Source organism: Octodon degus, unplaced genomic scaffold (genome assembly GCF_000260255.1).
Source record: "Octodon degus isolate 3935 unplaced genomic scaffold, OctDeg1.0 scaffold00176, whole genome shotgun sequence".
Classification (NCBI taxonomy): Eukaryota; Metazoa; Chordata; class Mammalia; order Rodentia; family Octodontidae; genus Octodon; species Octodon degus.
The window spans coordinates 61,193-77,532 of NW_004524752.1; the positions used below are offsets into that span (position 1 = coordinate 61,193).

The 16,340-nt window shown below is 44.5% G+C and overlaps 1 protein-coding gene across 5 annotated transcripts in view; it reads right to left on the reverse strand.

Moving 5' to 3' along the window:
* The window catches only part of Npl (N-acetylneuraminate pyruvate lyase), a 43,273-nt gene that overhangs the window by 20,994 nt on the left and 5,939 nt on the right, over positions 1–16,340 (reverse strand). For all 5 annotated transcript variants that reach the window (XM_023703609.1, XM_023703608.1, XM_004643454.2 and 2 more), the window contains exons 2-4: positions 14,437–14,511; positions 5,449–5,522; positions 2,532–2,619 (exon numbers count right to left, since the gene is read on the reverse strand). In XM_023703609.1, the coding sequence (XP_023559377.1) occupies positions 2,532–2,619; positions 5,449–5,522; positions 14,437–14,504 (230 nt within the window). In that variant the 5' untranslated portion in view covers positions 14,505–14,511. The remainder of the gene's footprint in view (positions 1–2,531; positions 2,620–5,448; positions 5,523–14,436; positions 14,512–16,340) is intronic.

The following is a 16,340-nucleotide window of genomic DNA, read 5'->3' on the forward strand; positions in this document are numbered from 1 at the left end:
GGTCCCTGTGCTTTGGCTAAGCTTGTTTTAAGTAGGTGCTTTAGACCACTGAGCCATCTCACCAGCCCACAGAAAATAAACTTTAAGGCTCGACAAACAGAAGAATTTTGAAAAATAGTAACTGATTAATCAATACTTGAGCATTTATATTGATCAAGTTTATTTATTTATTTATTTTTCAGAACCAGGGATTGAACTCAGACCCCTTCACTTACCAGCAAGCACTTATTCCACTGAGCCATCTCCCCAGCCCCTGATCAAGTACTGTTTTAGCCTTGTGTGTGATGGTGTCACAAACATGCCAATAGGTAAAATGCTGAGATATTTTTGGTTGAAGAGAACCCTGAAGAGTAGAACAGGAACCAGTCTTACGACAGATGGATTCCCTGTGAAAGCTGTTTCCTGGGCAGGAGATGTAGCTCAGTGGTATAGCTCTTGCCTCCCATGTAAGGGCCAGGGTTTAAATCTCAGGGCCATCAAAAGTAAAAAACAAAACAAAACACCGAAAAGCTGTTTCCTGTCTTTTAACTCCTCAGAATTCTTTCTCAGGATGTTTTGCTCTGAGTCCTCCATGGTCATCTTCGGGGCACCTGAGCAGACTAACAACAGCTCAGCTGCACATCTGGTCATTCTTGTTAGGTCTCCCGGGGGCTCTGACTGCTGCCCACTGCCCTCCTGCGATGGAGACTGCATCTGCATTTGCGCCACGTGCTGAGTGCTCCAGTGATTCTTGCTTTGCAATGTCTCAGGTAAATGGGGCCTGGCCGGGAAGTGACCCAGTGGATTTCCATCCCAAGAAGACTTCTGCATGGAGAAAGCAAGGCTGCTGGCCTGTCTTACAGGGCAGGGTGCCTCTCTAATCCCTACCTCTCCAATCCTACTCTGGATCACTGCCACACAGATATTCTCTGGAACCCTTCCCCTTGCCAGCAGTGACAGGATTCATTTCCCTCCTCTCTTGCCTTCTGGAGGACTTTCTGCCCCTGTACACACCTCTATTCCCCACTTCTACTGCTTCCCTAATGTTTATCTTTAGCCTTCCTCTTTTCCCACTTAGCCATGGCCTTTAATCTTTTTGGACCCTAGATCTGCCTGTGGAACTGAAAGCTGAAGGATCACTTCTGCAAATGCTTATGGGACATATGGTCAAACTTGGCACATAATTTCAGAATAGTCAGAGTGCTCAGAAGCCACACAAGGACCCCCAAGGAGGGCATGGGCTTCAGGCCAACACCTCTGCTCCAGGCCTATATGGGATTTTCCTCCAGTCTTCTACCTCCACTTGAGGCAACTCCAAGCACTCCCTTCCCCACTTATATGTCTCTCAGAAGGGTCAGAGTGTCAGTGTGGTTCATGATGTGACTCCCTATTGGATGGAAAGCAGGCTGAGGGCAGAGGTTGGTTTATATCCTTGGGGCCCTGCTGAGAACCAACACATAACAATATAAGAACCAGTAAATAAGACTTGATAGCTCAGTAGTATAAGCACCTGCTTGGCAAGTACAAGGTTCTGAGTCATCCCTAGTACCAAAAAAAAAAAAAAAAAAAAAAAAAAAAGACTTGGTGAGCCGGATGTGCTCATAGAACTCTACTGTCCAGTTTGCTTTACCACAGCAGGAATAGGGTTTTATGACAAAAATCTTCTACTATGCAGAAGTTTAGAGGGTACAGAAAGTCCCCCAAGGATGCTACAGGAAGCACCTTAAAGAACATACTGAGCCTTATACACATGCATGTACACACACACACACACACACACACACACACACGAATGTAGAGGCCTGAAGGAAAGCAAAAGCTGTGCCAAGCGTCAGGCACTCTCCTTGAGGGAAGGAGTGTGAGCTGTTCATGGAACAGCCAGACACTCCACAGCCCCCACTACCATCCCTATCCACCTCTTCAGCCCAAGGACAGGTAACCCTGTAGAAGGATGAGAGGCGTTCTCTAGATGGGGCCCACATGTGCCTGGCAGTCTGACTGGCCTATGCAGGAAGGAAGGGCAGGAAAGAGCACCCTATTCACTGAAGGCAGGATGCCCAGGCCCTGCTCATCTGACGTCTGGCCCAGCCTCTGACGGGCAGGCAGGGAGGCCACATCACTGAGGAAGAGCCTCACTCAATACAGCTCTTTGGAATGTACTGTATTTTATTCCTATATTTTTCTACCCATAAGTTAGTTTTATTTCTCATTAAATGAGCAGAGTTCTTAGCATATTAATAACAGATATACTTACATATCCATTATGTAGCTTTCAATACCACATGCATATCATCCTAGAGACAATCAGTTTTCCAGTGCTTCTTATTTGATACACATTACTGCAAAGCTGGTATAAATTACTGAGGAGGTATTCGGTTAAAAAAATAATAAACCATACTGCCCATGGAAATAAACTCTTGTTACTGAACAAGAGTTCAACAGTACTTATCTGGCTCTTCCTATGTTCACTGGAAAACATCATCGATGTACTGCCATACTTTTTATATTGGTGCAATCTTATCAATTTATTTTATTTCATTGGATCCACTCACTTGTTCCTCCCTTGTGTCACCCATTCCTCTGCAACCTGGCGACGTTCAGAGATGCTCAGGGACAGGCCTTCTCCTGTGGTGCCATTCACTGTGCCAAACAAAGAGCCAGTCAGTGGGGCCAGTCAAAGCCTTTCACCCCCAGCCCCAGGTCTGCAAGCACAGGGTCACAAGCGCCTGCCCGACAGGAAGGGACCCAGAGACACCCTGGAAGATGGGGCCGGGCAGGGCAAAGGCCACATGACCATAGTCAGCTCAGCCTCTGTCTTTCTTTGGCCTTCACCTTGTCAAGAAAAGTGGGAAGGCTAACTGTGACCCAGGCAGCCTGGCCACCGGAGATAACCACCCCCACTTAAGGCCAATCTCCAGACGTACCCTGCAGTTCTGTATCTGGTCTCACAGGGTTCTAAGGAGGATTTCCTCTGAATACTATAAACTGGAAACTACCTTAGTTTGACATGGTGCCAGGGCTCTAGGATACACAACCCATATAAATAAATAAATAACACATTGTTTATTTATTTTAAAAATGTATTTAGTACAGGGCCGGGGAGATGGCTCAGTGGAATAAGCGCTTCCCTGACAAGCGCAAGGGCCTGAGTTCAATCCCCGGTTCCGAAAAAAAAAAAAAAAAGTATTTAGTACATGGTCTACAGGGTCTCATTACACAGATCAGACTCATAATGATCCTCCCATGCGCTGGGATTATAGGTGCATGCCACCACACTCAGTCTTAGTCTCCATCTCAGCATGCCCTGTAGGCGAGGCCTGCACGGCACTCCTTGGGATTGAACTCTCGGCCACTGTGTCTGCCTAAGCAAGTGCTTTAATCCAATGAGCTATCTGGTTGGCCTTAAAAAATAATTTAGAAGAAGGCACAAAACAAACGCTTTTTGTACCAAGCACATACATATTTCCTTATTCTCACAACCCAGCAAAGTAAAAATTCTTTTTTTTTTTTTTAATTTTTTTATTTATTTGAGAGAGAGAGAGAGAGAGAGAGAGAGAGAGAGAGAGAGAGAGAGAGAGAGAGAGAGTATGGTGTGTGTGTGTGGCCAGCTCAGCCCACCAGGTGGCGGGGCTGGCTGGCATGTGGTGCTGGGGGATTGAACCGCGGTCCCTGATGCTTTGCTAAGCTTGTTCTAAGTAGGTGCTTTAGACCACTGAGCCATCTCTCCAGCCCCAAAGTAGAAATTCTTTACAGAAGAAAACATGATGTCTGCAACACAAAATAACTTAAGTTTGAACCCAGAACCATGTGATTCCCTAACTCATCGTCACCCTTCTATTCAACCATCTCTTAGTGAGGGCAGGTAATGCCAGTGGCGGAAGGGAACCACACTGAGGCCTCAGGTGCAGGGCTCCGCTCCGAAGCTGAAGGCGCTGAGTGCTGGGCTGCAGTAGGGGTAGCTGGGAGGCGAGAGAGGAGAAAGCAATGCTCTTCTTAACCTTTGGGGGCTTGAGATGTACATCTGGTCATAGGGATGGACTTTGCTTGTTTAAATTAATTCTTAAATTTTATTTTATCTTTGATACAGGGCCTTGCTATGCAGTTTGGACTTGCTGTCTCAGCCTCCCCACCATAGTGGTTCCAGGGCTGGCATGGTATACAGTACTGGGGATTGAACCTGGGTCCTTGTGCTTGCCAGGCAGGCACCCATGCTGCTGAGCTAGCTCTCCTGCTCAGGCTGGAGGTTCTTGTTGAGGAGGACAATTCTGTCTTCCCCACCATGGTTTAGAGCTGTAGGGGGCCATGGAGTGGCTCCGTAGTCAGTTCCCGGTATTGTCATGAGGTCTGGGTCACTTTTTCATACAAGTGTTAACCTGCTCTGTTTTGGACTATCGTGTCTCCAGGGCCCACGTATGGTGTCCTCAGACTGACTGAAAACCATCCAGAGCGGGCGTGTTGGCATGAGCTACCATCCCAGCCAGCTGGGAGGCTGAAATATGAGGAAGAAGAGTTCAAGCCCAAGCTGGGCAACGAAGATACTTTGGGAGATTCTATCTGAAAATAAAAAAATAAATAAGTAAAAGGAAGGCTGGGGTTGTAACTCTGTACAAAGATCCTGAGTTCACTCCCTAGTATTGGAAAAAAAGAAAAGAAAAAATGAAAACCCATCAGGGAGCTGAGAGCCCAGAATGCCAAGCAAGGGGCAGCTCAATCTGTTCAAGACCTGCCCTCTACCCAGCCTTCACTGCCTCTGAAATGAGCAGAGATAAAGGCTAGACCTGAGGTTCCCTTGTATGTTGTCTTAGTCTTTTTTCCATTCACAGTTTGTAAGCTCAGACACAGAGAGAACAAATCCCTTTTCTAAGACGCTAAGAGGATTTGTTCTTACTTAAGTGGGCTGCGCTGCTCTGCTACCACTTCTTGGTTGAATGTCTTAATCAAGAGAGTATACCTGGACCACAGATTTTTATTTCTAATTGGAGACAAAAACAACAGCATATCAGTCGGCACACCAGCACATGAGCTGCTGAGGTGCTTTGTAGATGGAATGTAGGCGGGTGTACAAATTCATGTCTTTTACTCAGCATAGCCGCACTCTACCCTAGGCTGTGACACACTGATTCTATGGCTTCCTGGTGGTAGCCAGGTAGGATCCATCTTTTTTATTTTTATTTTTAATGTATTTAGTGCATGGTCTATAGGGTCTCACTACAGATTAGACTCATAGTGCTCTTGCTGTTTTCAGCCTCCCAAGGGCTGAGATTACAGGCACACACCACCATGCCCAGTCTCATTCACTGTCTCAGTGTGTCCCGGGTGCAGGCCCGGCACCACACGCCTGGGATCAAATCCTGGTCACTTTGCTTGTCTGAGAAGGCATTTTAATCTGCTGAGCTATCTGGCTGGCCCTAGCATCTGTCTTATAAACCCTGAAGGAGGGATAGGCAGAGAAATCTCAAGGCAACTTACCAAAAACATTCTTTACTCCTTGTTCTTTCACAAGATAATCCACATACTGACCAATTACTGAAAAGTTGATTTCTCTAAAAGGCAGGGGGAAAAATTGGAAAGAATGCACATTTAGTCTTTTACAGGACTATTCAGCCAATTCCTATGTCTATAAACTGCTCCATCTTGTTCATAGTTTAAAAATCCACTTGGCCAGTTTGTGAAATTCTTAATCTGCTCTGAATAATATCTGTTTGTTGCTGCTGTTCTGACTCTCGAGACATCTTCACTGGATGCACTTGTGCTATGAGTGCCTCACTTACATGCGCAAAACATGGCTAGTCTTCAAGAGAGGGTTTGCATGTAAACTGCATCTCGAGTCAAATTTTAACAGTCGTTTTCTCTTTTGCCCTTTTTTAGGAAGAGTCAGTCTTGGGGACAAGGATGCAATAGGAACTTCGCTTTATTTGGTGGGCAACAACCATTTTTAGGCTTATGTGGCAGGAAAATTCACTCTTGGTCACTTAAGAATTTCAGCACTTAGCATTTGTGATGGCAAATGGAGACTCACGCCCATCTGTATTTACTAGTTTCATAATGAAGAAGATTCATAGCTGCAGAGGAGCTGTGCTGCCACGTTGCCTGCCCACGTGAGGTCTGGGGGAGGCAGCACTGCTCTCTGATGGAGTCCTTAACAATGCAGGTCACAGGCTACACACAGTCCTACCCTCCCAGGACAGGCACACTGGTCTGGGAAGCATCCAAGATGCTTAAGGTGACAGGGGCATTTTTCCTTACAACATACTGATCTTAAAATCTGTAAATGGACTGAGAAAACACACTATATGAAGTTGTCTGTCTCTCTCTATCTGAAGCACAGGTGGGGAGGGTGGGTGAGGGAGTGAGCAAATCCAAAGAGAAATGGTGCAGCAGGTCTGGGTTAATGTGACAACAGCATGCTTACTCTGCTAAGAACACCATGCACCAGTTGGCTGCCTTTAGCCCTCCTGTGAGTAGGACCAGAGGATCCTAATTGAATTTTAGGCTTATTAACATCCTTTTCATCTTCACTTGTTGTGTTCTTTAAACAACAACAACAAAATGAAACAAAAAATCGGATGCATTTAAGCAATAGACATCAGAGGGTATTTGTCAGGGCATAAGAACAAGGAGCTAGAAAACACATGGGCTTTGAGATTATAAGCAAAGGTACGTTCAAATGGGAAAGAGAGGAAGGCAAGGGAATGAAGGGAAAAGAAAAAAGATGAGAAAAGGAAAAATGGAAAACTTATGTAAATAAGGAGAGAAAGAAGGGTTGAAGGGTAGTGGGGGTGGGTAAAGAGATTCTAGCTGTATTGTGTACAGGTGCACACTCCTGAGGATGAAGGGGATCACTGTGTCTCCCTGAAGTGTGCCAATAGAGCTGATACCGCTCTAGCTGCTTGTGAAGAGGAGCTGGATGCGGATTTTATCTCTCCCATTCATTCCTGTGGGCACCAGGCCGTCAGTACATCTTACTGCCTCCAATGCTCTAAATATAGCTGATCCTTTCTGCCCTATGATTCTACCCTAAATTAATTAGCAAATGATTAATTTAGAAAAGAAAGCAAAGACACTAAAAACAAGGACTGCAGAGGCAATCACTGCTCAGAGAGTACTCAGAGAAAATGTAGCTGGTGGGCCTGGGCCTGCCACTCAGAGGAAGGTGTGCTCTGTCTGCTGTAGTTACGAGAGGCTAAAGGGACAGCAGACCCTCCCCAAGGCTCATGCCACAATGTCACAATGCTGCCCCTCCCTGCCCTGTCTGTGCCTGGCACCTTGCTGAACCAAGGGTGGGCAAAGCGTTGGGCATTCGATGATCTCCACCTTTACCTGCAGCTCATACCACATTGGGCGCTGTTCTGAAATGCCACCATTATGGTAGCTGAGTGTAGAATACGGTGTAGATAGGGATCATGAGCTGAAACAGGAAAAGAGAACGGCTCTGACTGAGTCAAAAATGAATGTGTGGGGCTTCAGAAGAGGGACCGATACAGGCCAAGCAGGGAGGCCGGCAAGGAGATGTCAAGGCACAGCCTCCTCCCCGCCACACACCACGAAGCCTTGCTGGGTAAAACGCTTTCTGTCAGTTCCCCTCAGACTGAGGTGCTAGTGGGTGATGAATTAATTATCTGTGCCTTCCAGAAGGGGAAAAACAGATTGTTTCTTCTTATAAAATGCCTCTAGCCTACAGGAATGGCAACAAAGCTAGAATTTCTGGGAAGTGATAGAATTGTCCAGAAGAAGTCCTGGCACCTATGGTCTTTTTGGGGAACTATCAAATACCCTTAGGGACACCAGAGATTGAAAAGAGGCAACCTCTAAATGTGCTGTCTGACTTTCATAAGGTTGGAATTTCTTTTTACATTTTAAAAAAAGGGGTTTTACTGGAGAAGCCAGGGTATCTAATGGCTCCTGGGCTACATTTCTATTTGCTGGGAAAGAGCACTCTCCAGGACAGCCCACACCCTTCAGACCCCTGCCTGACTCTGCAGGTGCACATCTGTAGCCCTTGGCAGAGACTCCTAGCAACTCCAGCTGCAAGCAGACCCAGCGAAGCCATCCAGAGCCACTGTCACAGTTATCACAGAGGCATCCACATGGTAGGGCTAAGGTGTTAATAATCCTCCTTGGGTACTTCGTTCCCTTTTCTAGTTTTCTACTGTGTTCTACCTTCATAGGATGCCTAAGTCTCTTCATGGCTGAAGGCTCTGTATTAATTGGCAAGAAGTCACTAGAGAGAATGCAAACCAAGAGCTTGCACTGTTCTTCTCTCTGACGGACATCTGGAGCTCTGTGCTCACAGAAGTGAGGTGGCACATCAGTGGGTGGGAGCAGGCTGTATTCCATCGGCATCTTCGCATCCTCCTCAGCCTCAGTGAGCCCTGAGATCATATCTAACCACAGTTACCTCAGGGGAGGGTGACTAGCCCCCAGTTTCATGCTTGCCATTCTTATGCTTAACCCTAGGTTACTGTCTCAATTGTAATTCTTGTAAGTACAGCTCCTTTGCCTTTGGTACATGATTTTTTTTTTTTTAATTGGTTCCTTAGGCAAGCACAGGGACCAGGATTTGATCCCTGGCACCACAGGCTGCACTGACCCTGGCGACAGAGTTGGGGTGTGGTGGCACACGCCTGTAATCCCAGCGCTGGGGAGGCTGAAAACAGGATGATCACTATGTGTCTGAGCTGCACAAAATACAAAACAAAACTAAACTAAACTAAACCCCTAAAATTAAAAGTACTTAGCTGTTTTCCTTTCCTGCTATAGTAACTATACAGATCATTTTAGAAAATTATACACAACAAAAAAGAAAAAAACCTGGAAATGATTCTTCTTGTAGAGTTTGATACTTTTCTACTCATATATATATATATATATATATATACATATATATATACACACACACACAAACAACATATATCTCTCAAGTAAACATAACTATATTATGATAGTTTTATAATATTTTCCATTTAGCACACTAAATGGGGCATTTCTCCACATTTTTAGATAACCCATTACTGCGCTGGCTACACAATATTCCATCTTACAAATGAATGTAATTTAGATAATCTTAATGTTCAGTTTACCCAAACTACATAAAAGGAATTCTTACGAAATTAGTTTTACCACAAAGTGAGGCCCAGAGTGGGACAAAGTGGAAGTATAAGAGAATTTTATAATTTTTTTCTCAGGGCACAAGGGTAAGACAGTTGTTTTTTTTTTTTTTAAATAGCTTTTCAGAGAGAAATCTCCACTGCTGCTCACTCCCTGCTGGCGCATGACTTTAACTGAGGCGACAGAACACACATAACTGGCCTGATAGAGCGTCCATATCAGAAACTCAAATATTCCATTTTCCTTGCCTTTCATATATAGCTGTCAGCACTCCAACTCAGATGAAGGTTCTGTGTGCTCCTGGCAGAATGATCACATTTCAAAACTTCTAGGGCAGAAAGTGAGCAGAGAACGAAATGTCCTACCTTATCAGAGGCTGAGATACTCTGATATGGGAGCCGGGTCACCTATTCTCCCAAACACTGCTGAACAGACAGTGATGAATTCTTGCGCTTCTCACTGTAGCAGGCCAGGCCCTTTCTGACTGGAGTACAAAGTTTGTTTTAAAAAGGACTGTAACAATTCTCAAGTTGAAGCCAGACACATTTGAGGGAGAAATGCAACTTTTTTCTTGACAGTTTGTCCAATCTAAAATAGGCTTCCAGTGTCCTTGCCCACAGGGAAAAATGTCTTCCTGAAAGTATGAAGGAAAGCAAGAGTCTCTCTCCTCTCCCTCTCCCTCTCCCTTTCCCTCCCCTCCCCCTCTCCTTCCCCCCCTCCCTTGTAGAAAAAGGAGATGGGTGGGGGGGGGGTGCGCCTCAGTGACAGAGTACTTCTCTAGCATGTGTAAGGCCTGGGTTTGATTCTCAGAACTGAAAAACCACAAATACAAAAACAAAACAAAATAAAACAAGGAAAAAAAGAATAAAGGAAAATCAGCAAAGAAAAAAGATAAGAGATGGCTAGGCATTTGGGATGGGTGGAGAAAGACCTTCCTTTCCAGCTACCTGTCTTGAGGAGAGGGTGCTCGTCCTTAAAATCTCAGTTTTTCCAACTGCCAAAAAAGAGCTACAGCTCTGTCAAGTTATATGTAAATGAAAATACCCTGGGTGATGAATGACACAAAGGCTTTGCTTGATCAGGGCGTACTTTTTTCTTTTCTCTCATGTCATCTCAATAGTATATTCACTCATAAAATAACAAAAGTGTACAGTACCTTTGCTGGATGCTAAAGCTATGAGGATAAATTAGACATAAGTCCGGCCTTCTATGGTGCCTGGCCCTCAGTAAATACCTGTTGAATTAGGCTAGACAGCTCAAAGCCTGCTGGAAGAGGCTTATTTTAATAATTGTTGGAAATAATTTTGATGGACTGCAAAAAGGTAATCGTAGGTGCTGTGGGATCCCAGGAGGAAGAGGCTCTAAACTTTTTAATGGGAAATGGGAAGAATGACTTCAGGCTCGTGTTCAAGTTCAGAAATGTGCTTTGGTATGCTTGGCACTCTAACTCAAAGGTAACTAAACAGGGTTAGTAGCAGCCAGGTGTGGTAGCACAGGACTGTAATCATGAAGCTGAAGGGAACTCAGGAAGCTGGAGCAGGAGGGTGATGGTAAATCTGAGGCCAGCCTGCGCTGTATAGTGAGTTCAAGGCCAGCCTGGATTACATAGCAAGACTCTACCTCAAAACACAAAACAAGACAAAACAAAACAAAACAGCCTCAGAAGCAGCCTCAGGAGCAAGGGCTTTCTGGTCTCTTCCTGCTTCTCCCCTGGAGACAGGGTAGATCTATTCTCCAACACTTCGTTAGGGGCAGCCCCTCCAGACTCCAAAAGGATCGCAATTCCCATCTTAGGTCCTCATCGCCTGCCTAAACCTTATTGTCTGGATGCTGTCCTTCGAATGACTACTATGAAGACAACAATATGCAAAGTATTAATTATTGTAACTGTCCTACTAACCTGTTTTGAAACTGTTTCACTGCTATTTTATCTTTTTTTTTTTTTTCATTAAAATGAACAAAAAATTTAAAAAACAAAACAAAACAAAAAAACCCAAACAACCTTATTGACCAGGCAAGATTAAACTCCATCACAGGAAGAAAGGCTGGGTGTATCACTACCCCAGCAATTTTATCACAGCTACTTTCTGTTCTTTGGTTTTATTTAGCTTACCAGGGGAAAAAAAAATTTACAAACTCTTGTTCACTCTTTAGGTCCACTGATTTTTCCTGAGGCTATGATGAGTTTATCTCAGCAGATCTAAGGATTCAGAGGAAGATATTCCTTTCAGCCCTTCAGTGGTTTAATGGATAAACAGAAATGTTCCCAGAGAGAAGGGAAACAGGGAGGTAGAGAGGAAGATGGCACAGAATGGACAAAGGCAGTTGCATTCTGGAGGGGAAGAAAGGGAATGACACACTTGCAGAAACAGATAAGGTGGTAGAAAGGAAAGGCAGATCATGGAGGCTTTGCTGTGCCATCCCTGGGAGCCCAGGCATCAGTCTCTGGACCAGTTCACTTCTGAACAATCATGAGGCCCCCACTAAGACAGGTTCAGTAGCGCGCGGTAGGCCTGAGAGCCTGCACTCTTGCCAACTCCCCTGTGTCACTCAGGTACTTGCTCCACATTGAAGCGAGTCCTGAGGCTTCAGCACAAGAGAATCAGCAGTGATCTCTCAAGAGGAGAGTGCCACGGCCGGATGTGTTTCCGGGGAAGCTCACTGTTGGGTGTACTTCATACAGTCTCACGTGGTGACAGAGTACAGCTAGCGACCCAGCGTCAGAGAACTGCAGTGGGTGAGTCAGAATGGGCCGCACAGTCAGTGTGTCTGGACTGCTCTTTGCAGAGTATGAAAGTCCTCAATGCCTAAAACAGGTCCTTCGTGCAAAGCTGGGATCAAAGATCCTGACACTTGGACTAAAATTTGTTTACCAATTATTTTTTCATACCAACCTCCCTATTCTGAGACATCAACTTACATTAAGAGGGCAAACTTGGCCCGGGAATATGGCTCAGTGGCATAAGCATCTGTCTTGCAAGCATAAGGTCCTGAGTTTAATACCCAGTACCGCAGAACAAAAAAACCCAAAACAAACAAACAAACAAACAAACAAACACATAAAAAACCAAAAACAGCAGAGTCATTAGTGAATATTCTTTGGAATTGGGAAGAAAAAGGGATTCAGGAAAATACTCTGTGTTTAGCCACTGGGAATTATAGAGGTGCTGGTTTTCCTGACAAGCCATGTTAGGAATCTTTTCCCAATGACATACCAACGGGCAGTACTTCCAGTTATTACAGTCCATGTTCCCCTTATGTCTGTTGATCCCTTGCAGCCCAATAGGTGAGTGCCCACCTGTGCTCAGGGGTGATTCATACCTGTTTTGTACACCTGTGAACGTTTTCCCCCTCAGTACTGGGGATTGACCTGCAGGAGCACTGAGCTACATCTAGAGCCCTTTTTAATTTCTACTTTAAGCTAGACTCTAATTAAGTTGCCCAGGTTGGCCTTCAACTTGCAATCCTCCTGCCTCAGCCTCCTGAATAGCTGGGATTGCAGGCATATGCCACCACACCTGGCTAGGAATATTCAATAGAGCAGATGAGAGAGAAAGGCGCTAACACAGTGCACATACCTGTCATGTGTAATACACTGACATATACTGTTTAATTCGCCATGGCTGGGGATGTGGCTCAGTGGCATGCACAAGGCCACGGGTTTAATCCCCAGCACCACCACCAAAAACAATGACAAAAAATTAAATTAATTCTCCAAAGGCCCCTACAAACTCTGCATTCTCATTTTGATTTCATGGGATGAAAGGAAAGTAATGTTCTTTAAAGAGAAAATGAAAATTGATGAAAAAAGAGGAAAGGGTGAAACAGAGGTCATAAGAGCAGAGGGTTTGGGGAAGTAGAAAAAAATCCAGAAAAACAAAGCCCTATGAGTTATCTGTAATGCAGGGGGCTGGGTTTCCGGAAGACAGCAGAACCCAGAGGAAGAACACATTTCCACTCTCAGCGTGTCCCAGATGAACAAGGAAGACTGTCTGAAGGAGCTACTTCCAGAATGAGAGGTCTGATTCAAAGGTTACGGTGGCCTGGACCAGAGGGAGTGGGCTGTTTACAGACAGGCTCTCCCTCCGTGACAGGAAGTAAATCCTGCCTGTTCTTACAGTCGCATGCCTCTGTTTTATCTGCTCAACAAGTAGCTGATGCACTGAGAAAAAGCTGATTTCACTATTTCTCAGAACTTGCAGAAAGGGCAAAGTAACAGAAAAACAATTTTGAACCAGCTGAGTAATCTAAATGCCATCTCAGCAAGTTAGGTCTGGTAAGGATGTGACTTTTCATGAGTCCTAGAAACTAGAAGTCTAGCCCTCTAATGGCCTGAGGAAGAACTGTGATATGGCCAACCTTAAGTGCAAATACTGAAAGGCCTAAGAAATTTCACTGAAAGAGGTAAAGTTTACAACTTCCGCGACAGCACATGAAAAAAAAAAAAGCCTTTAAAAAAAAATCTTAAATAGCTCATCTTCTTGTTGCTTTTGTCTTATGCCACCACCATTCAAACTTACTGACAAAGGCATTCTGGGCCTGCGCTTAAGCATGCTTGTGTTTAGTGCTCATAATTCTATGATGTATGTAAAGTATTATTATTTACAAAGGAAGAAGCGAGAAGCTTGAAGAATCATCCCTTTTGATTATTTTGGCAGTTTGAAGCCACTGACAGGTCAAGACTATTTAGATGAGGGGGTAGAGGAATCCTCTCTTGTGGCAATGTTCAAGGAGGAGTTGTGTATGGCATAGGGCCACCACGGGATCCCACAAGCAAGGGGACTGTCACAGCCTTCATTTGTAAGTCCAGATGCCTGGGGAACGACTGTCCAACTATCACCCACTGTTTCCTCTGCTCCTTTGCATCTTGCCTTGTCTTAACACCTAACCAATGTAGAAAGATTAGAAACATACGTAAGGGGTCTATTGTGTGGCTAGCCTCCCACTTTGTGTAGCATATGACATTTTTATCAAGTCTATGAAGACCATGGCTGAATCATGCTGAAGTATGGCTCCCTAGAGGGGCCAGGGGCCAGGACAGTGCATGATACAATAGGATTCTCCTCACGCATTTCATGGGCCTTATTTGGGAAAATCAGAGCTGAGGTGAAATCCCAAGAGAATTTGCTCTGCGGGGCTCTAGATACCAGGAGAAAGCAGATTCAGAGTGCGTCCTTCTCTGACTTGGAGGTTAGAGACAGTGCAGAGGGTGAGTCACAGAAGCTGCCCTTTGACAAGAATGCTGCAGATGAGCAGAGCCTGAACTACGCCGGACTGTTATCACTGAGCACGTCTGTCCTTGGCAGTTGAATGAGAACAGATCCCGTCAGGGCCCCAAGTGATAGTTACCCATTCTCAGTCATTGGCGTGAGGGTCGCAGCCACAAGGCCTTGGAGTTTCTTCTTCAAGGTGGCCATTGAGCTGCTGGAAAGTTGGAAAAACACAGAGTGTCATTTCTCTCTTCAAGAAATGTCACTTAATGACCAAACTCCCAGGCAAAGTCTATCCCTACTTTGGAACTCTCGAATGTGCTTACAAGCACACAAACACATGTTGTGAAATCTTAGAGCTTAATTCTACCAGGGACAAAATCTGAAGCACAAGGAGAGACTAGACCTAGCAAAATGCTCTCTGGAAGGCCTCCTGTTATAACTACAGAATGGCTGCGCTGGCCCTAACCCTCAGAGAAGTGATGAGCAACAGCAGACGCAAACAAGAACTGCAGACTAACTCAAGTAAGTCAAATATACAAAATTTATTATGATTTAAATTTAAAATTTCCAGAAAATAAATATGGCAAGAAGGGCATTCTTTTCTCTCTCCCTATCGTCATTCTTTTCCGCTAGTTTTACCTAAAATTAACAAGACCAGTACTTAAAATCCTAAGGCTCAGCAGTATATGTAACTATCAGATTTACCTAATGATTCTTCCATATTCTCATCATAACAAGTTCTGCCAAGTTTCCCTGATCCTAATAGGCCATGTAAACTACATATTCAACTCCCTCTTCTCCACCTCAGGAGGTCCCCAGGAAGGACCGGGTATGTTTGATTTGCCGTTTCTTTCCCTGCTCCGAACCCTCTGCCTGGCTCCTGGTGCCCCACACATGGGTGAGGACAGGGTAGGTGAGTGTGCGAGATGTTGAGGCAGCGCAAGGGTGCCTTCTCCTGTGGAGAGCCAACCCTGGACCACACACTGCATCCAAGGCGTGCCTTCACCCGGCAGAGCGGAGCTGTCACAGTCAGCGTAGAGGACTTAACAACGGCACTGAGAGGGATCGCAGCGCCCCAGGAAGAGCCCAAGTTTCCAGGGCAGCTATGCCTCTCCATAGTTGTAGACAAATTATTATTATTATTTTTGATTTATAAGGCATAAAAAGTCGCAAATCCAAGTTGAAGCCATATATGTAATGTCAAACAATCAAAGATGAAAATAAATAATAGAGCTGGTTAGATAGCTCAGGGGACTAAAGCACTTGCCTAGGCATGCACAGTGACCAGGATTCAATTCCCGATGTGCCGTGCCGGCCCCGCCCCTGGGGTGCACTGAGAAGGTGATTGAGTCTGGGCATGGTGGCGCATGCCTGTAATCCCAGCGTTTGGAGGCTGAAAACAAGAGGATCACTACGAGTCGGATCTAACTAGTGGGGCCCTGTAGACCTTATACTAAATACATAGAAAAGAAAAATAAATGATAATCAGCATTTTGTGACAATTATACAAAAGTTAATGGGCATATAACAAATACAGTGATATCTATAGGCAATCACCAGCAGGATATGTTACAGTTCTGGTATCATGGGTAGATTAAAAATCCAATACTCAGTACACTGAAATATAATTCACACTTTGCAGTACTTAACTATGAAGGCACTCATTTTGTTTTTGTTTTTGGTTTTTTTTGATATAATTGAGTCTAGTTTACTTGGAAAATAAATATAGAAATAAATACCCATGTGGATGGATTATGGATGTTTTTGTTACACAAAATGAGATAACATCTATGCTTATGTAATTATAATAGTAACAATCATTGTTGTTGCCCCTTCCCGGTATAAGTTGCCAATAGCTCTCATCTGTATTACTATTTCTTTCTTTCTTTCCTTTTTTTTTTGGTCTTTTCTTCCCCATAATTTTATTGAGAAACAAATAGCAATGAGACAGTTTCAAACCATATTGGTAGGACAGTTTCAATAATTAACACATTGCATACATTCTTCCTAGTGGTTAATTGCTGTACAAGATGCGGACAT